This window comes from Callospermophilus lateralis, chromosome 7, assembly GCF_048772815.1.
Source record: "Callospermophilus lateralis isolate mCalLat2 chromosome 7, mCalLat2.hap1, whole genome shotgun sequence".
Lineage (NCBI taxonomy): Eukaryota > Metazoa > Chordata > Mammalia > Rodentia > Sciuridae > Callospermophilus > Callospermophilus lateralis.
The window spans coordinates 13,022,629-13,047,436 of NC_135311.1; the positions used below are offsets into that span (position 1 = coordinate 13,022,629).

Genomic DNA, 24,808 nt, shown 5'->3' on the forward strand with positions numbered 1-24,808 from the left:
GAGTCCATTGTAGATAAACTTCCTATCTTTGTGTCGACTTGGCCACTGGCCGAGAAGATACCAGCACTCCAGGTGCTGGACACCCCTTACTAGTTTTTCACAAACATATCTAGTAGAGTACTTTGAAGAAATGTGCAAACAAGGCCTCTGGCCTTGAGCTGGGCTTCACAGAGATGTCTACCTTTTTAAGATAAGTTACAATTGGGCTCCATGGTAACAGCTGGCAGGGGGAGGAAAGAAAGGGGAGAAGAGGCTCTCCCCTTCTCAGGTGTTGTCCTGGAAGGGTTAACTTGCCTAAAATAGTGAAAGAAAAAAGCTGCTTTTATGTGAACTTCTGCAGACTGGGAACTTCTGAGCCCCTCCCCTTACATGCTGGGTATAAAACTCTGAACTCAGGGTTCAGGGGATTGATTACAGCAAAGTCTGTGCCCTCTGAACCTGGCTGCAGCCAAATAAAACTTTCCTGCTGTCTTCGGTGCCTTGCCTCGTTTGTCCCTACAACAGTCAGAAACAATAAATACAGGAAGGTTTCCCTCCTCTTGGCACTCGGCCCATCTGGAGAGGCTGAGCAGAAATGAGAACACTGTGGTGCGGTCTGAGGAGGAAGGAGCAGCCTCTGCCCTCTGGATTTTCTTGTGCTTCATCCCTTCGTACCGTGCATGTCATGTCTGCCTCCCTTTCATTTTCTCTGCTTCCTTTGTTTTCCCTCATTTCCTGACTGGCCAGAACTAAGAAACTGATAGAGAAAGAAATGGGGGAGGGCTGAGGTTAACTTTGAAAGGATCAATGTCCATTTCTCTTTGTCCCCCTGCTCTGAATGGCCATTCTCCAAAAAGCAACTTCCAGACCAACGGAGAGAGACCCCAACCCATAGAATGCCATACTTCATTCCTCCTCATCTGTGGGTTTTTGACATCTTCATAAATTGTCAGAAGTGTCTCTGGGCTGGTCTCTGTGGAAAGAGGTAAGCAAGGAACAGAGCTTCAGAAACGTCCAGAGAGCTTCCTGCCCAGCTCCCACTTTTGATGGTCCTACCTCTCCCCAAGATGGCCCAGACCTTAAGAACGGCTCTAGAAAAGAGGCGGATTAGTGCTCTTCCCACAATACCTAAAGAGCATGTGATGTGCCCATCCCTGACATACCTTCTCTATCAAGATGGGCAGACCCCAATCAAACCAGGCAACCTGCAGATAAGTCTGCACACTGAGGATCAGAATGCAAACATCTGGCAGCCAACACAGAAAGAAGCCTTGCTGCCACTGGTTGCCCTCTCTCAATCACATACATGCATCCCGACACTCCCGGAGGGAAGGGATACTATGCATCCAGGCACATCGCACTGAACACAGGACCCAGCCACTGAATCTGATGTATCAAGCCACAGCACCCCTCAAGGACCATCCACTTACGTGACTGCTTTCTCTTTCTCTTCCTCACACAGAAGCAAGTGAAAGTGACAATAAACAGTATGGCCAGAATAATGACAATCACCATAAAGGGCAGAATTCTGGATCCTGAGAAATTTAAAAAAAAAATTAAAAAGGTGCAAGGACTGAACTCACTCTACCTCTTGCTTCCCACCTGCCAGTTGCAGTAGCTGTTTCAAAACCCACTCTCCTCCCCAGTGTGGCTGGTCTCCTCCTGCCCTATGAATCTCGCACCAAGGTTGTCTCTCTGCTCAATTGGGTAACTTCCCATAAGTGATGCCAAGAGTTTGGACATTAATTTCTGACAGGTCTCATCCAAATTGTAATTCTGTAGGCTCAGTGTTACTGATTTAACTCTCTGAGCTTCAATTTTCTCATGCATTAAAAGGAGCTAAAGCTATCCACCTATAGAGGATCATCACACAATCTGATATATGGAAAGCATCTGGCACAGCAAATATTTTATCTATTCATTGTTTATAATTTAACAAATATTTATTGCACACCTACTATGCACGAGGCAAGTCTTCCATTTCACCTTCCTGCTATTCCTGCCTCCACTGCTCTTCCTCACCTGAACTTCAACATTCAACATTTGGGTCACACGAGTAGCCTGATATATAGTCCAGCCAACATGAGAAGGGAGAGGAATTAAGTGTTTCAGGGCCAACTGACTAACTTTCCACAAACATTATCTCACTAAATCATAACAGCAATGCTGTGAGGCACCCATTATTGTCACCCACATTTTACCCTAGAGAACAACTGAAACTCACAGAGGCTAATGAATCTGCCTGAGATCACAGAGCTCGTTCATGTAAAGTACAAAAGCCACTGTCCTTCTCACTACATAGTGCCTCCATTTTGTTTGTTTCTATTTTGACCATAAGTACTTGGTTTTCTTGCCCCAATTTTGTTGAAGGTTCTTAAGAACAGAGACTGCATGGTTTAGATTTGGGTTTGAGTTTGGGTTTTTTCCATCACACCAATGCTGACTGGCATCTGGCACATTGTTTACCTAATAAAAACCGATGTAAACTCAGGTGATTCTCAGCATAAGCAATAAACCCAGATCTCCCCCAGGCATCGTGTGATTCTCCTGACCCAAGGCGCTACTGGACAGTGTCATTACCTCCTGGAGAGCTGCATGGTGAGCCACCACTCAAGAGGACAGAGCAGGTCTCCATGTATCTTTCAGAGGAAGAAGATAATGGTCAGGAGCCATTGCAAGATTCACCAAACAACCACGCATTCCCTGTGTGTAGGGAAAACTTGCATCTCCAGAAGGATATGGAGTTAAAATCTTCCCAGACTAAGATAGGCCTGGGTTATAGAGACCATGTGCCAAGAGGCCAGGCCCTTCCTGAGGGAGGGCTAAATGACACTGGGGGAGGAAGCCCAGGAATGGCATAGCCAAGTCTCCCTTGCATGTGAGCCTGGTCATGGGGTCCAATACCTTAAGCCTCTGTCATAGCCTAAAGTGCTCCACTTACTCAGGGGGACACGTAGACATCCCTGGGTGAGGTTGAGGCTTTGGCTTGCCCAACTGACAGGGTTGCTAACATTGCAGGTGTATGTGTTCTGGTCATTGGGATCAACCAGCACCTCCAGATATGTAAAGTTCCCAGGCTCCAAGATCAATTCATTGTCTCTGTACCAAGTGTAGGTCACATTGCTGCCCCTGGAGACCAAGCAGGACAGCACCACTTGGCATTTCCTTTCATCCAGGGCCTTCCACTGCTCCTGCAGCTCAGGCTGCTCAACATGATCTGGAAGCAGAGATTCTGATCAGAAAGGTTCTGGAAATACAAGTCCTACAGGAATCGAGGGGACCGGGTGAGGAATCCTGGAGACTCACCAAATACGAAAACCCTGAACTGGATCACGTTCACCTTTCCAGACTCATTGGTCACCTCCAGTTTATAATGACCACTGTCCTGTGGCTTAGCGGCCTTGATGAGAAGGGTTGAGTCCCCAGTGTTAAAATCAAGTGTATTGTTGAAATGTTTAAGAGCTAAATCTTCATATGTCAGAGTGGAATGATTCCTCCAAGTCAGTATCACATAAGTTTCTGGACATGAGAATAGCTCCATCTTCCATTGAACAGAAGATATCTCCATCTGTGTGTTAGAAGGCCGTAGAGGGAGGGGCTCTCCCGAGAGACCAACCACATCGTGAGTAGAATCTGGGGATCCTAGGAGAGAAAAAACAGGCTGACAGTGACAGAAAGAGCGTGAGGCCTGAGCAATGTGGGCAGTCGGAGGCAATCTCCCTTAAGCTAAGAGGATGGAATCATGTGTGAGGAGTCTGGAGTCAAAGAGAATCTGAAAATATACTTCCTTTATCTGCCTGTCCTTCTTCCCAAGCTCTGTCCTCTAGTCTGAAGGAACCCACAAACCAATAACCACAGTTAGGACCTCTCAAGTACTTACCATGTGACAGGCAGATTTCAAACATTTACATGTTTTAACTACTTAATTTCACAGGAACCCCTGTGAAGGTCTTATCCTTATTTTATGGGTGAGGAAACTAAGTTAGAAAGCACTCAAGTAACACAGTGAGAAGGATGAGCTCGAAATCCAGCTGCTTTGTCTTAGGGGATGAGTTTTTAACCAAGATGCTGTAAACACCGAGTCTAATGGGACTGCCTTCCAGCAGCTTTGAAGCAACCACTAGTGATAACAATGGCCAGACCTAGTGAGAACCCTCCAAGCTGCTCCTCTAATACTTCTCATAGAGCGGAATTCATAATCCTCTCTTACGGCACCTGGCACATTGGTTTGTGGGCTTTACTCATTACCATTTACCAATCTTTGACCAGAAACTATCCACAAAGATCACTCCCTAAAATTAGAACAATTAGAAAAACAAAAATAAAATTATACTTCCCAAGTATACCACAGAAGCTGAGTACTGTCGGTGAAGAAAAGCACAAATTCCTATGGCCATTTTTTGGCAGGGAAGCTACGTGGCACAGCTCACTGCATGAAGGAAATACGAGAGTCAGTCGGCCTGGATTGGAGAGAGTCAGGAAGAATTTAAAGTAGAAAACAGGATCCGGGGATAGTTACACAAATGGTTTCTGTTAAAATGAGGCCAAGGGAGGCAAAGCAAGATGGTACTTAAATAAGATCCTCGAGGGATCATCTCCCCACGGGGCATAGCAAGTTGAACAGCTATTCTTCCACCAAACTACCTTCACAAGAGCTCAGGAAATGAGGTGAGAGAACATAGTCCTGCTTGTGATGAAATGAAAGAAGTATTGAAAAAGGCAGAAAAGAATGAGAAGCCCATGTCTCCCCTTCCCCAATTCCAAGCAGTCCAGTGTGGAGAGAGACTCCACCTGCTTGAGATAGTGAGCAAGTTTAGGTCATGCCTTACACTTGAAAACTACTGCTGGACAGAATCCCAAGACCCCTACCACCAGGCCAATACCCACCAATTGAGTAGGCACCCGCATACCTACTCCAACCTTAGGAGGCAGAGTGGGAAGCAAGACTCCACCTGCTGGGAACAGGGCACAAATCTAGCATGGGACTTGGTCTCGGAGTTCAGTACCAGATGTGCAGCAGTAAGAGCAGCATCTAGTAGAAACTGAATGCCCCAAATGCAGGCCAGAGCTCACAGATGGAGAGTTTAGCCAGTCCCAGCATCAGGTGCAGACCCACGCACCAGTGGGACAGGATCCTACGTCACCCCCTACATCACCACCAGCTGTGGCCTGGGCCTTGATGCAACCCTGAGGCCGTGCAGAACTTTGAGGCTGTGACTCTCAAGCGTGCTAAAGGTTATCATCAGGCTAGGTGGTCAAGAAACTGCCTTCACCAAATCTTGGGCAGCCTGGTATGGAGTAAGACTCCATTCACTGAGGCCGGACAGGGTGGTAAGCAGAGAACTTTGCCCTGGAACTTAGTGGGGGGCTGGTGAAGCCCATTGGGCAGATCCTCAAGACCCCACCCACACATTTACCTGTGGATGAAGCCTCTAGAACAGCTCTAGTGCTGGGGAAGACACGTGGCCCCAGTCTATTGGCTTCTATTCCAGCTACCATCAGCTGGGCCTAATGGCAGCCATGAGTCTAACTCAGCAATAGGTAGCCCCCAGCAATGTAAGCTACCACAGTGTTCTCATCTTGGTGGGCTATGAGCACTAGGTGTGACACAACTTGATGGCATCAGTGGTCACAGGCATGCCATAGGAAACTAGTGCTGGTCCATCCATGGTAACTGTGTCCAGAGCCAGGAAAAATTCTGCAGGACCTGACCACAGGTGGGCAACTGTGGATGCGTCCTTGGGCCTACCCTAGCCCCAGGAGAGGATTGTAGGATAACCACTCTCTCTAAATACTCCCCTGATCTGTTCTGAACAGCACACCAGCAGTGCATTTGGGATACACTAGGCCTGGACACCCATTATTACTGAAACTGTGACAATTTACCAACAGCAGACTCCCAGCAAACCTGGACCTGCATGTCATCCAGTACTGGAATAGTAGAAGTGACTACAGGCTCAAAGAAAATAAGCAGCCTACTTAGAATTTCTGAAAAGACAGGCACAAACAACCAGATTAGGAAGACCAGAATAAATACCTAATGCTCAGAGGATGCCCAGACAATGCCCAGATAATGTCATATGCCGATAAGCATAAAGGCTTTCAGAAAATGATGACCTCCCCTAATACTCAAAATAAGATGTCAGAAACTGACCAGGTGGCAGTCAGTATGGGAGAATGCTCAGATGGACTACTTATAACAGCTGTTTTAAGGAAACTTGAAGAAAACAGAAAAAAACATGTCAATATTGTAACAGAGAAATTGAAAAAAGAGTAGAAGCAACTGTTCTTAGTCCAGTTAGTGAAACAAAGTTAATTTTAAGATAAAGAAACTAGCAAACCTTTTTCTAGACTAAGAAAAAGAGAGAAAAAACTCAAGTAAATGAAAGCAGAGATGAAAAAGAAGAGATTATAATTGACACCACAGAAATACAAAGAATTCTTAGAGATTTTTATGAACAAGTTCTCAACAAATTGGATAATCTAGAAAAAAAATGGAAAAATTCTTAAGAAACATAGGCCCCATCAATATTAAGTCATGAAGAAACAAGAAACATGAACAGAACAATAAGAAGTAATGATATTGAACCATAATTAAAAATCTCCCATAAAAAAATGGAAAAGCGCAGTGGGGCTGGGTATGGAGAGTACGTGTCTAGCATGCATTAGGCCCTGAGTTGGATTCAAAGCAAGCAAAAAAGAAAAAAGGAAAGCCCAGGATCAGAGCTTCACTGATAAATTCTATCAACAATTTAGAGAAGAATTAATATCATTTCTCAAGTTATTCAAAAAAATAGAAGAGGAAGGAATTCTTCCAAAAGCATTTGATAGGTTCAGCCTTATCCTGATACCAATACTAGATAAGGGCACAATAAAGAAAAAAAAAACTACAGGCCAATATCCTCTGTGAACATCAATGCAAAAATTTTCAACAAAATACCAACAAATAAGCTAGGGATGTAGCTCAGTAGTAAAGTGTTTTCTTACCATGCACAAGGTTCTGGATTTGATCACCAAACACCCCCAACACACCCACACATACACCCCTAGAAATCTGAATCCAAAAGCACATTTAAAAGATTATTCATCAAGGGTCTGGGGCTGTAGCTCAGTGGCAGAGCGCTTGCCTAGCATGTGTGAGGCACTGGGTTTGATCCTTAGCACCACATTAAAAAAACAAACAAACAAAAAAAAAAACACTAAACAAATAAAGGCATGCTGTCCATCTACAATTATAAAACAGACATTTAAAAAAAAAAAAAAAAGATTATTCATCACAATCAAGTGGGATTCATCCCAGGGATGAAAGAATGATTCAATGTATGCAAATCAATAAATATGATACACCACATCAACACAATAAAAGACAAAAACCACATGAGCATCTCAATGGATTCAAAAAAGGCATTTGATAAAATCTAATGCCCCTTCATAAAAAGGCTGAATAAATTAGGTAGAGAGAACATACCTCAACGTATAAAAGCCATTTATGAAAGCCATCAGCTAAAATTATACTGAGTGGGGGGCACTCTGAAAGTTTTCTAAGATCTGGAACATAACAAGGATGCCCATTTTCACTACTTTGACACAACATAATCCTAGCCACAACATAATCCTAGCCGGAGCAATCAAGCAAGAGAAAAAAATAAAGAACATTTAAATTGGAAAAGAGGAAGATGAGTTGTCACTATTTGCTGATGATATGATCTTCCATATAGCAAACCCCTAAAACTCGAGAAAACAAAAACTACTAAAGCTGATAAATAAATTCAGCAAAGTTACTGCTGGGAGCCATCAGCCAAGTAGGTATGACAATCTCCTTGCCAGCTTACTCCCATGCTGTCTAGTGGAAGGACTTCTGAAAGGTGACCTTGCTCAAGGACCAGGGCGGTTTAGCATAATAGGAGATTAGGGTGTTCCCCCTTTAGAATAGGGCAGTTTAGCATAATAGGAGATTAGGGTGTTCCCCCTTTAGAATAGGGCGTATCCTGCTGCTGAGTTCCTCTTGAGTTCTTAGGGTCAGACAATATATTTTTGGGAGACAGAAGTCCATGTGGAGTGGATTTGGGCAGAGTGTGGATTTGGGCAGAGAACGTGGATTCCCCCAGAACGTGTTTGTAGACGGCCGGTGTGAGTTTGGGAATAAAGAATTGCTGTTTGAATCTACAAGCTGTGTGGAGACTCGTGATTTGTGCCCAGCCAGAGACTGCGGCAAGTTACAGGATATCAAAAATCAATATACAAAAATCAGTAGTATTGCTCTATATAGCAAATTATCTGAAATGGAAATCAAGAAAGTAATTTCAGTTATAATACCTACAAAAAAATACCTGGAATAAATTTAATCAAAGATGTGAAGGACGTCTATGATGAAAATTATAAAACATTGATGAAAAAACTTAAAGAGGACATTTTAAAAAGTGAAAGAACATCCTCTGTCCATGGATAAGAAGAATCAATATTGTTAAAATGTCCATATTCCTTCCCTTAAGTGATCTACAGAGGCAATACGATTCCTATCAAAATACTAGACTTTCCACAGAACTCAAAAAAAATAATCCTAAAATTTATATAGAAAAACACATATACACACACTTGAATAGCCAAAGCCATCTTGTATAAAATTAATAAAGCAGTAGGTATTCATTATCTGACTTTAAAACACTAAAAAGCTGTAAGAATCAAAAAAGCATGGTATTCATGGTACAGAAAACCTAGAAGTAAGCCCATGCACCTACAGCCAACTGATTTTTGACAAAGGTGCTAAGATCATGCTTTGAAGAAGAATATGCTCTACAGCACGATAGGCTAACTGTGGTCAACGATGATTATTTGACTATTTCAAAACAGTTTCTGAAAAATCACATGCCAGTATCTCTTATGAACAAATATGCAAACTGAATATTCTTAAACTGAATCCAGCAGTACATCAAAAATAACATATTCTGAATAATAGAGGTGTACCAAGTGTTCAAATTTATTAACATTTTAAATTCATGAATATAATTCACCACATTAATTCACCACACATGCACCATAGTAACAAAATAAATGAGAAAAATAAAATTATTATCTCAACAGGCACAGAAGAGGAATTTATTAACATTAAGCAGAAGTTCATGATTTTTAAATTCAATTTAAAATTTTTAACTGAAACATAAGATGCCAAAATTTTACATATTAATGGGGTACCATGTGATGTTCCAATACATGTTTAAATCAAGTTAAATATCTGTCTCTTTTGACATGCATCATTTCTTTATGGTAAAAACCCTTATTCATAATTATTTTTAAATTTTTCAACCAATAGTAGGAAACCTTTTTAATCTGATAAAGTTTAGAAGCCAATAAAATGCTTTTCTGCTAAGTTCAGGAACAAGACAAGGATTCTATAATCACCTCTTTAAATCAACATCCTAAAAAACAAGAAAAATAAATAAAAGAAATAAAAATTGGAAATGAATATATAAAACAGTGAATATTCATGATGATATAATTATATATGTAGGAAACACAGAGGAATATATGAAAAAACAGTTAAATTTATAAACCAGTTTAGAAAGGTGGCTATATATAAGGTCAATATATTAAAAAAAATCATTTGTATTTCTATATATAACTGCAAACACCTAAGAAATCAAATTTGAAAACAATATAATTAAAACACTGCAAAAAATTAAAATACCTAGAAAAATTCAACAAGAAATATTTATTACCTAGATACCCAAGGTAACAAAAGATATCTGAGAAAGACGTAAAGAGCAAAATAAAGGGAGGGAAATAACGTGGATTTTTAACTGGAAGACTTATATTGTTTTTGTCTGTTTGTTTGTTTTGTTTTGTTTCGTTTTGTTTAGCTGTAGTTGGACACAATATATTTTACTTATTTATTTTTATGTGGTGCTGAGGATCAAACCCAGGGCCTCACACATGCTAGGCAAGTGCTCTATCACTGAGCCACAACCCCAGCCCAAGACTTATGTTGTCGAGATGTCAGTTCTCCCTAAATTAAACTACAGATTCAATGGAGTTCCAAGAAAAAAATCTAGAAAGTTACTTTTGCAGAAATTGGTAAATTAAATCTAAAATCTATGTAAAAGTGCAAAAGATCGAGTGTCCCTGAGTTCAATCCCCAGTACCTCCCCCCAACAACAACAACAAAAAAGAATGTTCGTGGGGCTGGGGATGTGGCTCAAAGCGGTAAACGCGCTTGCCTGGCATGCACCGGGCGCTGGGTTCGATCCTCAGCTCTATATAAAAATAAAAAAATAAAGATGTTGTGTCCACTGAAAAATAAATGTTTAAAAAAAAGTTCTCTCTCTCTCTCTCTCTCTCTCTCAAAAAAAAAATGTTCTTATTAACATTCTTATTATTATTATTATTTATTCATAATAATTCAAAATGAGAAACAATCCAAATATCAGTCATTGGAAAATTAATAAAGAGATCATTCCATATTCTGATAAGGCAATATTGCACAGCAATGAAAAAGAATAAACTATTTTGAGGCAACATTGTGAACGGATTTCATCTGAATGAAGATTAGTAAGAAAGCCAGGCACAAAAGAATTCCTAGTGAATTATTCCATTTATAGTGACATTTAAAATTAGAAAAAGCTAATCTATAGTGAGCAAGATTAGAATGTTGGTTACTTTGGGGTTATTGCCAACTTGGAGGGAAAGAATCCTGCTGGGTGCTAGAAATATTTTACATCTCAATGTGGGTGGTGGTCATATGTGCATACATATACAAAAGTTCTTTAAGCAATTCACTTAAATTTTGTGCACAACACTGTATATTTTGATACAAAAAAAAAATAAAAAGGAATATCGGCTACCTCTCATAAAGTTGTTTTGACCATTAAATTAAGATATACTTTGATAAAAGCAAAGTATGATGCTGTTTGTCACTGTGGAAACACTGCCACAGCAAGAGCAGAGAGAGACGAGAGCTCCCCATGCATTTATTAGCTAAACCCATCTCTTAGATAATATCAGAAAAGTCTTCCTGAAGCTGTTACTAAAATGGCAGACAGAAATCAGTAGATCAGAAGACCGACTTCTTACAACAGACAAGAAAGTACACCAGGTAAATTTACAGATTAATAAGGAAAATGCTCAGTGTTCAATGAATATTGGACTCACTACGTGTCAGGCAATGCTCTAGGACAGAATTTCTTAACCTTGGCTCTTGACATTTAGGGCCCAATAATTCTTCACTGTGCTCTGTGTTGTAAGGATGTTTAACAGCATTCCTGTCCTCTACCCACTAGGCTCTAGTAGAACCCTTTCCCTGTTGTGACAAACAAAATGTCTCTGTTGCCAAATATCCCCTGGGGGTTGGGGAACTGTCCCAGTTGAGAATCCCCGCCCTGGGCGTTAGGGCATAGGGATGAGGGAGATAAACAAAGTCCCTGCTGTCATGGAGTTTACATGCCCATGTGAGCACACAACATAAATAAGTGAAAAATAAGAAGGATTCTTTCAGAGAGGCATAAGTGCCTTGCATAGAGTTTTTAAAGGTCACAAAACAGAGTAAGAAGTGTGGGAATTTCTTTAGACTCAAGGATGAAAAGACCTTCCTAAGGAGCTGGACATGTGGACTGAGAAAGACATGAAGGTTCCAGTCAGGGGAGGAGCTAGAGGAAAAGCATTTCATGTAGGTGGATCAGCCCTTTGAGATCCTCCGTGGCCAGAGGATAAAGCATAAGGTCCAAACCTTACGCAGAGTGTTAAGAATAGAAGAAGTAAGAATAAGAGGTTTGGTGATTTTCAGCATTTTCAAAGAAATAAAGTATCCTCTCCCAGAAACAGGACATCACCTCTACAGGCTATGGAAAAGGTAAAATAAAGCAACAAAAATTACTTTTCAAAAATATTATTTAATTCGTATTTTTATTTATTTTGGGGATTTTATTAATTTCTTTTTTAAAAAACAAATTGCCTTTAAGAAACTAACCCAGGCACCCAGGTACCATTAACAGAATGGCACCCAGAAAGATGTTCCTTATAGATAACCAGCAAGTGGTAAAGGAGAAGGAGACGGACACCCAACACTGGTTAATTGACAATAGCAATGTCAGCAACACACAAGGTCAAGAGTAAGGCCCGACAGAAAGGGAGCCATCCTGATGGATATATATTGCATGAGCAGGCTCCAGGATAAATGATTGGATGTCCATATCTCCATTCCATCTAATGCATTCATGGTCTGAGACTACAGATGGATCCTGAGTATTTCACAGGAAGAGACACCAAGAGCAAGACAAGCCAAGCCTACAGGCTCAAGTACAGAAGCCAGAAATGCTTGTTACAAAATCAAAATCCATAGGGCAGGGCAGGATTTTAAGTAAGAAATAGAAGCCAAATCACAACAGGAGAGGAGAAGAACCGACCAGAAGCCATGTAAGGTTAACAGCCAAGAACTGTGACCAGCCAGCATCGTTGGAGCACACGTGAGTACATCGTGTTGGCTCAAAGGTGGAGCCAAAATTCAACCAATGCACATCAGCAAGCCTATCTGTGTCGCTCAGAGCCGGCATCTGTTGTTGCTCATGCCACACCTATAGGCAGATATCTTTGGCACACTCCTATTTTAAAGACTAGGGTTATTAAGGGCACAAAGTCAAGACATAAAGGAAATGTTTTAATCCTTGATTTAATGTCCTTATAATCCAAAACAGCCAACTGAGATGTGCTGTGAGATGCATCTTGAAGGTGTGCCCAAGGTGTGATAATGGCATACAGGGTTAGCGTGTCTTCCTCTGTTCTGGGGCATTAGGAGTGGCTGCTCCGAGGAGGTGTCTAGGAGTCACCATTGAAAGAGATTCAAGGCCTGCCTGGTGGATGGAGAAAGGAATCGGGAAGAGGATCTTACAGGCAGAGCAGCAGTGGGGAGAAAGTCACTCATGCTCTGTCTTATTGGTCTGGTTAAGAAGGGGCAAATCTCTCTCCAGCAGGTTTGGAAAGTGGAGTGATGAAAATATGAGTTTAACTTTTAGGTTTTGGGTGGTTTTATTTTATTTTTACCTTTATAAATTTGCAAGAGAGAGAACAAATATTAAAAGGTGCTTAACATATAAATCTATAAAAATAATCATAAAGTATACTTCTATATTACCAACAGCACTAGAACATAGAGATTTCATAGAAAAATGTAGTTCTCGGGCTGGGGCTGTAGCTCAGTGGCAGAGCGCTCACCTAGCATATGCGAGGCCCTGGGTTCGATCCTCAGCACCACATAAAATAAATAAAATAAAGGTATTGTGTACAACTACAACTAAAAAATAAATATTAAAAAAATGTAGTTCTCCACTATCACAAAACTAAATATGTATTATACATGGAAATGGTTAAGTTATTAATTAGACTGTTAAATACTTAAAGAATTGAGTTTGTAAACCAGAGTCCTAGTGATATACTGCCTTGGAGCTCATTTTTTTATTATATCATTTTTTTATATACTATTGAATTAGTTTACACACACCAGATGGGTTTTTTCTGCAAATAAAAAAGGACCTAGGACGATCATGTTGGTGTCATGTTGGTTTGGTCTTTCTTTCTTTTTCTCTTTATTCTTTCTTTTTTTAATACTGGGACTTAAACCCAGAGGCACTTTCCCACTGAGCTATACACCCAGTCCTTTTTTTTATTTTTTATTGTGAGATAGAACCTCACTAAGGTACAGAGGCTGGCTTTGAACTTACAATTGGTTTGCTTTGGCCAGGGACAGGACAAGAGCCCCCTTCCCCTGAGCAGAGGCAAATGTGGCAGTTTCCAGGAGTAGATGAGGTAGGCTAATATTGGGGAATCGTTGGTGGGGCTGGAGGTACGAATCCCTAATTTATGATCCTGTTTTCTGAGAGAAGAAGGTGGTCAGCAGGTAGAGGCTATGATGGTGAACGTGGGCCCTGAAAAGATGGTAAAGGCTTGGAATCACCTTTTGGGGAATGGAAGAAGCCATGGATTAGAAACAAGAATTCCGGAACCTTGAGAGCCCAGCTCAGACTGGAAACTGTGACTCCATATCTGCTCTTTGATATGGAACTTCTTTCTGAAACTCTCCACAATCCAGCCTAGGAATAAGAAAGATGGCTGCACTGAGCTTCTGTGAATGGACTGGAAGAGGAAGGGGGGCCAGAATGGCAGATGTTACGAGAAGGAAAGTGTCAGGACTCACGTAAAAAAAAAACACCTCAGCCCCTGTCCCAGACAGGTGTACGTGCCAGGTGAGGACACAGGAAACACCAGTAGGAAAAGATAACTCTAAGACAAGTTCTCCTGTGTCTGAAGGGAAGGATAACGGGAGCCAGCACTGAGTGTCGGTTGTTCGTGGTCGAGAAGGTCTCAGGGCCACAGCCACTGCCGTTGCTACTGCTCAGCAGCCTTGGGGGGCCTTTTCCGGTGGTTAGGAAAGGAAGAGTTAAAATAGAAACTCTGCAGAGAAAGGGCAGGGGACCCAGGTGATGAACTTTAGCACAGCCTCCGGAAGAAGTGGCCTCAAATATAGAGGACCGTCAGGGAGACCATCTGACTCACAGGGAGTCCCATTCGGCCCTGCAGCCTGATTCAAGCCGGAGCCAACATCAGCGCAGCTTCCTACAACCTGGACCTGCTGAGCAGAGGAAGATGTGAGGCCTGAGGCCCCCAGAGAAAAAGCAAAGGAAGGTCTCAGAGAGAATATAGCTTCCACCAGCCAACACGAGGATGTTGAGGTTTTCTCAGCTTGAGCCTGTGCTACTAGGCTCGGGGGAGAGGAAACAGAGGTGGTCCCTGCTGTGGTCTAAGTGAATAGAGCCCAGTGAGATCCCCAAAGTGCAGGGCTGGGACAGCCCTAGTCAAGCCAAGCTCAGAATCACAAAGTATCCTCCACAGCCTGCAGCCCGCTTCTCTCTTCCTCTCAACTTAGCTTCAGACTGACCATATAACTGCTCTTCTCAGGCAAAGGAACTCCCTCCCCTCTATCAAAATGGGCCTAGCCCAGGGCCCCGCTAACTGAATTGTCTCCTCTATGATAGAGAACTATCTTTCTCCAAGGTAACTATTGCGTTTGCCTTTCAAACCCTGTGTTTTCTTTGCTTTTGCTTAGTGTTCCTCTGCTTAGATTGTTCTACTTTGTTCTTAACACCTAGACACTCGTCCCCCAAGGCCAATCCCTGGGGTCCCTATCTGAAGGACTCACCATCTTCTCAGCTGCCCTTTCACTCAGAAGGGATCCTGCCTGTCAGAGACACTTAGCATTTTCTATCTTCCTGTATAGCTGTTATTGTGCCCACCTATTTTCCTCTGTCTGAAAGAAATTCTTATGGGTAGAATTAACATGTTTTTTCTGTTTCCTCACAAAAGCTTACACAATTCTTAGAGCATGGTTAGAGCTTCATGAATCTGTTTAATTCATTCAAGAGTGACTCTCACCAGGCACAGTGATACACACGTGAAATCCCAATGGATTGGAAGGCTGAGGCAGGAGAATCAAGAGTTCAAAGCCAGCCTCAACAACTTAGCAAGACCCTGTCCCTAAAAAAAAATATAAAAAGGCTGGGGATGTTGCTCAGTGGTTGCCCCATGTTCAATCCCCAGTACCAAAAAAAAAAAAAGAGTGACTCTTAATTTAACTCCCAAAAATGACTGTAATATAGGAATATCACACAGAATATCAGGGAGGCCTTATAGGCACCACATCCCTGCAATTTCACTCCCCACTCACAGGCCCTCAGAATAAAGAAACAGTAGCCCTCAAGTAACATGAAATCCCCACACACAGCTTGATTTAACCACTTGAGAAAATAGTGTGACAGCATTTGCTGTGTGGTAAGTATATTCTCATACCCCACAATTCTATCCTGGAAATATACCCAACAGCCATGCCTGTATAAAAAGCTTGTAGCAGCATCATTACATAGAAAAAAAATAGAAGCAACCCAAAACTCATCAATGATAGAATGAATGAACTATGACACAGCCATATAATGAAACACTATGCCACCATGAAAATGATCAGTTACAAGTTACAACATAGATGAATTTCACAAGATATTGAGCAAAAGAAGCTAGGCATGAGAATGCATGCCAAGTGATTCCACTTATAGCTGGGTAAAACTAACCTATGATGTTAAAAGTCAGAACAGTGGTTTTATTTGTAGAAGAGGAAGTAGGTAATGGAAAGAACACATGATAGTTCCAAGGGTATGTCTATTTAACAATAACTCCCTGAGATGTACATTTATAATTTTTGTGCTTTTCTGTACATATCTTGCACCCTAATAGGAAAGGTTTCTGTAGAGATTGGTGGCACGTCCTATAATTCCAACCAATTGAGAGGCTAAGGCAGGAGGATCACAAGTTCGAGGCCAGCCTGGGCAACTTAGTGAGATCCTGTCTCAAAATAAAAATAAAAAGGGCTAGAAGTACATCTCAGTGGTAGAGATCCCCTGGGCTCAATCCCTACTACTGCAAAAATAAATAAATAATAGGGTTTGTTTATAAAGACAATAGCCAGGTTACCCCTACAGTGATTTCTACGTCTGAATTCCCTTCAGGACAGTGCTGCAGCCAGGTTTCTATGTCTTCTAATCTCTCTTCTAGCTACTTACATCATTCTTACTTTGAGAGGAGGTGCGTCGAGGAAGAGATAACTAAAAATGACTCCAGCCTTCTACAGCCAACCTGGATCCCAAACAGAACAGCCCCAATTAGAGAGCACTCCTTTAGAAGGGAAAGTTTTCACATGATCTACATAAATAGCTGGCAACCCTCAGAGATAATTGGAAAGACACTATCCCTACTCTTTTTTCTCCAGCACATCTTCTCACTCTACACCCAAAGTACCTCAGGATTCACAGTCTCCACCTATCCTTTGGGATTTCCTTAGAATGAACAACTAAAACTTAAATTTAGGGACCAACTGAATGGCCCAGGCTCACTCCTGTGGGCAGTGATTTGAAGATTCCTGCTCCCCTACATGTCTGACCCCAAAATCAATCCAGTCTGCCTCTAAGATGCCTGTAAATAATTCACGTATTCACTCAATAAACATGTTTTGAGCACCTACTAAATTAGGCTCCATGCTCTGTCCTGATCACAGCTATAATTTCCTATTCATTCTGGTGACAGAATGTAGACCCCACGAACAAAGGAGCCTTGGACTTATTTAGCAATGAATTCTCAATGCCTAGCCCAGAGGCTGGTACAGAGCCACTCAAAACATACTCAGGGAAGGAAGGGGAATAGAGAGGGTGGTGTTGTTACGGAAATAAATATTTATTGAAGGTCTTGCTTGTGTCTAGATGGTGAAGGTACGGCATGAACAATGCACAAAATCCCTGGTCTCAAGTTTTGCATCCTACCAGGCTGAATAAATAAGTAAACAGTGTAGTCTATAAGATGGAGATGGGTATTATAGAGAAAAATTAAGTGGAGCAAGAGATAAGGGGTTGCAATATAGTATCATGGATGAAGAAGGCCTCATCAAGAAGACAGTATTTGAGCAAAAGCATGAGAAAAAGGAACAAGTTCAGGGCCAAAGAGGAAGCAGCATACCAGAAAGAGAAAGTTGTGGATACAGAGCCTTTGCAAAAGTTTTCCTAAGATCTCCCTTTCTCACAAATCTAAAGCCATGCATTTTCCAATGACTTAGGTGACCTATGCGATCAGGGCCACCTCCCCTTCCTCTCTCCTCTTGCTCACCTCATTCCAGGTGATCACATAAGGTCTGGATTGTAATCTCCCAAAAGGACACAGCCCCGAGTCTATGGCAGCCCTCACCCCATGTCAAGCTGAGGATCCTTACCTTGGCCGTGATGCCCCTTGAGGAGCAAGAGATGCAGGAGGGTGACAGCTAGCCCCAACATCCCCGAAGGGGCCCCTCGCTCCCTCTGACACTCAGCTGTGCACGGGCTTCACTGTCACCAGCCAGCAGGAGAAGGAAGGGGAGAAGTGCCTGGCTGCCTGTCCAGCCACAATTTCCTCAACTCAAGGCTGTTGGCTTCTGCTGTGAGTTGATGAAGCCACCGAAAAAGTCCCAGCCCCCAGATCTGCGCTGAAAGTTCCCACAAGCTAAGCTCGCGAAGTTTGCCTCAAATGGGCAGGTGCTCAGAGTCTGCTGTGACTCACAAAACCAGTTTCAAAATCTTATCCCTTGCTCTGCTCCAGTCCAGCCACTTCATTCAAAAGGCAGAGGCCCCGGAAATGTCCCTTCATCCGAGTGGCGGTATGCAGAGACCAACAGGGGGCCCCAACAGCCATTATCCCAGCCTGTTCCCGTCCAACAGATATTGTGGAGATGAAGGGGAAAGGTTTTGGGGAGGATGTGGGCTGAGAAGCAGAGCCCTTGAAGGAGAGAAGGAGTCGCTGGGGTGACACAGGAAAGGACCTAAGCTTTGGGGACAAAAGAAAGATCTAACAGGCTCAGAGATCCTATGTAGTTTGATACCCAAGTTTAAGAACATGCAAATTATATTTGTTTCAGAAAAATCTGTTTTTGCTCCAAGTGTCCCATCAATACCTCGGTATTCCTTCCCTTTCTCTTCCTCTGCTTTCCTAAAGTAGTTCTTTCTTCCTTCTCTTGCTTTCCCTGGAAGCACCTGGACTCATTTTTATTCCCCTCCCCATCCCCATTGTGCTTTGAGCCTCCAAAAGACCAGGCATCTTTGGATTTGGGGGGGGGGCGGCTTTTATGGAAAGATGGGGACAGTGACATCCTACCTCCCCCTTAGGGTTTGCTTCAAGGCCATACTCTAAGATTAATGCCCCTTTTCTTCTTCATTCCCCTTAGAAACAAACCCGTTCAGTCCTCCCCCTCCCCAAGTCCTCCTTTCTATTTTTTTTTTTTTTTCATCCTTTGATTCTTTTCCAGTCGCCCTGTTGGAAGCTGGGCAGAGGGGAGGCAGACTGAGACCCTCAGTTGCCAATGGAAGCAGCCATGGTGCTCTGGACAGAGCACTGGATTTGGAATAAAAAATTTGGACTTCAGGCTCAGTTCTGCATTTACACCCGTGTGATATTAGCCGACTTACTTTCTGGGTCTTCAGAATCACCATACTTGTTTCTCCTTCTTCACAAAATGGTTTTCAGCATCAAATTAACAACTATACCTGAGACTTTTTATGTAAAACTGGTGCAATAATCTAAATGTTTGTATCCCTGAAAAATTCCTATCCAGAGATCAAATCACCATTGGGAAGGTATTAGGAGGTGGAGTCTTGGAGGAGGTGATTCCGTCTTAAGAGACAGCCCCTCTTCAATAGGATTAATGTCCTTATGAATGAGGCTCCAGGGATCTCACTTGCTCTTTCTTCCACATGAGGACCCAGCAAGAAGCCAGCAGTGTACATCCCAGAAAGGATCCCTCACCAGAACCCAACCACACTGGCCCTCTGATCTTGGACTTATACCAGTCTCCAGAACTATGAGAAATACATTCATGTTGTTGTTGTTGATGTTGATTTAGTTTTTGAGGTGCTGGGGATAGATCTCAAGATCCTGCACATGCTTGGCAAGTGCTCTACCACTGAACTACAATCCCAGCCCTAAATTCATGTTATTTATCAGCTGCCCACTTTGTGGTATTTTCTTTTAGCAGCCCAAACAGCCTTGCTTAACACAGGCCTGCATAGCTTTTTCTATTTAATCATCTACTGATTATTATCTCTTCCCAAGGGACAACCCTCAACCCATGGGAGTTTCCTCAGAGTTGATTTGGAAAATTCTCTTGATATGGAGAAATGATACTAAAGACATGATGAAAGTCAATTTCATGATGAAGGTCAATTTCCTTGCATGACAGTGGAAGGTAAGTTCCAGCTATTTGGAAGCCACTAATAAACAACATGAATTAGGAATCTGCTTCACCAATCCTGACCCCAACTCTACCTCCATCCTCCCCTCCAAGCAGTTGGAAGACCCACCCTCCCCTGGAAACTGAACTGGTACCACTGTACCACTTTCCCATACTTACTTCCCAGGACTCTGGAAGTGTGGGACGGGGGACTCAAATGGAGCATTTAAAGGTCAGCAGCCATCTAGGAACCACAGGTAAACCAGCCCCTGCCCTCTCATCCTTCTTTTTACCAAACCGTGCTCTCACCATGTTACGGTGAATAAAGGTCATTTCAGTAGATCCCATTTCTGATGGCAACTACAAAGTTTCCAAGTCCCAAAGACCACCCATCTCTGAGATGATTTGCAACTTTGAGGTCCCCAAGACCACCTTTGGGGTTATTTTTTTTTTCCTTTGGGGTTATTAGTTTGGCAGAAAGACCCACAGAACTCACTAAAAGCTGTTTTCAGCTGGCTGCAGTTTAATACAGTGAAAAATACAGATGAAAAGTAATCGAAGGAAGAGAAACCTAAGGCAGAGCTCAGGAGAGTTTCAAACAAAGGAGCAGTGCTCAGAACGTCCAGATGTCCTGTCCTAGAGAAGTTGTATAGACTACGCTTACTCCTCTCAGAAATTATGTGTGAAAATACATATGGGTTATTGCTAACCAGGAAAGCTTCTAAAGTTGTGGTATCTAAAGTTTTTATACCTGGTCATATACACATGGTCTCTCCACCTGCATGGCTGACCTTAGTCTCTGGCCCTAACAAGAGGCTAAGCTGATGCTATTTGGACCAAAACCGACACCATAAACCACGTTGTTAACATAGACTATGTGGCATGGTCCAAGATCCCCAGTAAATTAAGATACTCTTATCAAGCAGGACATTCCAAGGTTTAGAGATCTCCTCTCATGAGCCAAGGACAAAGGCCAGGCCTCTGGGCAAGAGGAATCCTTGACTACACACCTTTATAGACAAAATTATGACAGTCAAACATGAACCTTTCAAAATGGGCCCAACTGGTTTTAGAAGTATGTTCAACAAGTCATTCAAGAATTTAGCAAGTAATTTCTGTGATACTGGACACTAAACAAGAACTCACTCCCTTTGTTTCTAGCCATCTGAATATATCTGTTTCTGTTTGAAAGAGACTGTGTGTATTAGTCCATTTTCTAGCACCATAATTAAATATCTGAAGCAGGCTAACTTTATAAATAAAAGAGGTTTACTTAGCTCATGGTTCTGGCGATTTCAAAGCAAGGCACCAACATTGGCTTGGCTCTGGTGAGGATTTCATGGAGATGGTGAATGGTGAAAGAACTTTACAATACCAGGAGCACCTGTAGGGGCAACTGACCACATTTAAAACAAACAGGAAGCCAGCAAGAGATTCAGGAGCCAGGCTGTCTTATAACAACCCATTCCCATAAGAGTCGAGAGGTCCCATGGAGCTACCTTAATTCCTTCTGAGCATAGTTTTCCCAATGACCTAGGGACTTCCCACTAGGCTCTACTACTTAAAAGTCCCACTACTTCTCACCCCACTAGGGATCAAGCTCCTGACACAAGAACCCTTGGGGAACACATTCAAACTAGATCCAAACCACCACACCATGACTAAGCTTTTAACAAGCCCAATTCTTTTCGGGTCTGTTTCTCAAAAGGGCTAGAAAACTGTTTCCCCTTCTATGTATATTTATCTCCCTTGGGCTTTTCACTTGTCAGAAGGGAATCAGCCAATTGTTACTTACTTACTGGTTGTAATGAGATTTAGATTCAGATTAAAGATGAGGGATGCAATATTCTCATAAAGAAGAGGAGAGAGAAAGTCTGTTAAAAAACACACACACACACACACAAGACATCAAATAATCTGGTGGAACTGCATCTAAATCAACAACCCAGGAGGAGGAGCCAAGGAGTACAATCCACATCAGAGCTCCTCTCAGAATTTCCATATAATGAGGAACTTGTTCCCTGTATGAAGAAATAGCTCTGAAGATTCAGAGAATTGTATCTCTCTCCCTGATGCTATATATGGTATAAGAAATGGGACCAATCTCTACTTGGTGGAACAAGACGTTTCCATAGAAAAGTTGAATGAAAGAGTTTTCCCAAATTGCAGTTCATTGTATCCGTGAATTGCCCTATACAATTTAAAGGTAATTAAATATAATTTGTCTTATATATTTGTATCTTTGATTCCATTGTATGAACAAGAATCTGATCTAGTAACAAATCATATTGCAGATTTTGATGTGTGACATATTAATGTATCAGAGTGTTTTGATTAAAAAAGAAAGAAAAAGAAAAGAAAGAGGGCTAGGGATATAGCTCAATATAAAGTGCTTGTCTCTCATGCACAGGCCCTAGGTTTAATCCCCAGCACCACAGAAAAAAAAAAAAGAAAAGAAAGAAAGAAAGAAAGCCTAATGTGGGGCTGGGGTTGTGGCTCAGCGGTTGAGCGCTCACCTACCACTGTGGAGGCCCTGGGTTTGATCCTCAGCACCACATAAAAATAAACAAATTAATTAAAGATATTGTATCAAATTATAACTAAAAAATAAATATTTTTTAAAAAGAAAATGTGTAATGTGTAATGACTTCTAGGTGACCTGCCCAACAAATTTGTGAATTATAAATACATAAGAGCTGGGTGCTGTGGTACATACATTTAATCCCAGTACCTGGGAGGCTGAAGCAGGAGGATGGCAAGCTCAAGGCCAGCCTCACCAACTTAGTGAGGCTCTCAAAATAAAAGGGTTGGGTGGTATTTCAATGACAGAGTACTTGCCTAGCATATACAAGGCTCTGGATTCATCACCCAATACTGCTAAATAAATAAATACAGAAGAATGAAATTGAGGGCTTTTGGGGGAATGGGGTTTGTTTTGTTTGTTTGTTTGTTTGTTTGTTTTTGTGGGTGTTTTTTGTACCAAGCATTGAACCCAGGAGCACTTAACCACTGAGCTACATCCCCAGCCCTTTTTACTTTTTATTTTGAGACAAGGTCTCACTAAATTGCTTAGGGCCTCACTAAATTGCTAAGGCTGGCTTGAACTTGTGATCCTCCTGCCTCAGCCTCCCAAGCCACTGGGATTATAGGCAGGCACCAGTGCCCTTTCCAAAACTGAGGTTTAATGGTAATATTTCTAACCAAATGTTCTCTTTAAATTTTCCATCGTGCTACACCAGCACTCCTAAAAATAAGTACGTGTGATCAAAGTTTACTATCATGATCGGACAGATCAGGTTAAGCCATCATTTTAATGATATGTATGTGCAATGGGCCATAACTGACATTGTTTTCACAGGACAGAACTTCACTCTGGAGGGTTTCACTCTGTTCCACGCTGCTGCTTATCTGTCACATACAATCTACAACAGTGCTGACATTTTCCCTGCTTCTGTGCAGCTCGATCTACCACATGGGCTGCATGTGACTATATACCAGGCCCAGGCCCACAAAAGATAAAGAGATTAGGTCCGACTTCCTTTTCTCTAAGAGTTCTCCTTCCTCTTTCCCCCATTCCTTCCTCTATCCCACCTTCCTACATGACTCTGAAGTTCTTTCTTGTTTTCTGGCATATCCTCTCTAGTTGCCTCTGAGAGTGTCCTTTGGCACATCTATGTGCTTCTTTCTGGTGAGAACAAGGTCCTTGGGGGACTGCCTTGACCACTCTTGGCCTCCCCTTCCTGCCTTCCACTCCAGCCAGAGCCATCCAGCCCATGCACAGACAATTAAATGCACTGTGACAGAAAGTTAGAGACACACAGCAGAGACTTTTGATGCCTTGTGTTTTATTTCTAGAACTCCTTCCCAGACTGTATATCAAAAGCCAACTTCGGCATCTGGGTTCTAGAAATTTTATTCCTATTCCTTTCCACCAGTCCCAACAACACCATCTGTGTCTCTCACATCTAGCCTTTTTCTCTGTTCTAAATGCATCTATTCCTCCTGCACTGTCTCTTTTGCTCTTCGATTGTCAGATGTTTAAAAATTGGCTGTTTTCATGACTGCAGTCCAGTTACCAATTCTACATGCACATTCTTTCTTTTAGTCCAGTAGAGACTGTCACGTTTCTTGCCTCCTTTTTTGTAAATATATAGTGACACAACATACACTTATCTTTCAAAAGCAATTTTTTTTTTAGTTATTGATGGATCTTTATTTTATTTATTTATATGTGGTGCTGAGAATCAAACCCAGTGCCTCACACATACTAGGCAAGCACTCTGCCACTGAGCCACAACCCCAGCCCTCAAAAGCAATTTTCTAAGCACTTGATTTAATACTTAAAGCCTTCCACCCTAAATGGGAAGGACAAGTTGGAATTCCATCAGCTGGAACTTAAATACTGATTTTATTGGTATTGCTTTATTTTTTGTTTTTGTTTTTCAGTACTGGAGATTGAACCCAGGACTTCGTGGTTGCTAGGCAAGCACTCCATACCCCAGCCCTTTTTAATTTTATTTTGAGACAGGGTCTTACTAAGTTTCTCAGGCTGGCCTCAAACTTGTGATCCTCCTGCCTCAGCCTCCAAAGTAACTGGACTCAGACATGTGCAACCAAGCCCGGTTTAAATACTGTTGATAAAATAGCATAATAAATACACAGTGCTTAATGAAATATAAGGCGACTTACAGTTCTTCTAACATCTCAACAATTATGGATTTTTCCAAGATTGAGTTTTGTATTTGCCTCATAAAGAGTGGATGCTCTGGGATTCTACCCAGAGGAAACTGTGTGGAGAAACACTGCAAGAGAATCGTGGAATCAAGGTCTTTGTAGTTATTTCCCCATTCTCTAGGGAATTTTCTATAGGATTCTTTATGAACTCACTGCGGTAGTCAGTTTGTAATTGCTGTAACAAATGCCTGTGTTTAACAACTTAAAGGAGGAAAGGTTTATTTGGGCTCAGCGTCAGAGGTCTCCATGTCTGATCACCTGACCTCATCACTTTGGGCCTGTTGTGAGGCAGAACGTCAGAGCAGAAGTGTGTGGTGGAGG

General features: G+C 42.0%; 1 protein-coding gene across 1 annotated transcript in view; it reads right to left on the reverse strand.

Moving 5' to 3' along the window:
- The window catches only part of Cd244 (CD244 molecule), a 29,319-nt gene extending 11,401 nt beyond the window's left edge, over positions 1-17,918 (reverse strand). Inside the window, exons 1-5 of the mRNA XM_076862179.1 lie at positions 17,768-17,918; positions 3,286-3,621; positions 2,921-3,196; positions 1,410-1,514; positions 885-952 (exon numbers count right to left, since the gene is read on the reverse strand). Coding sequence (XP_076718294.1) covers positions 885-952; positions 1,410-1,514; positions 2,921-3,196; positions 3,286-3,621; positions 17,768-17,828 — 846 coding nt within the window. The 5' untranslated portion in view covers positions 17,829-17,918. The remainder of the gene's footprint in view (positions 1-884; positions 953-1,409; positions 1,515-2,920; positions 3,197-3,285; positions 3,622-17,767) is intronic.
- Positions 17,919-24,808: the final 6,890 nt, after the last annotated feature.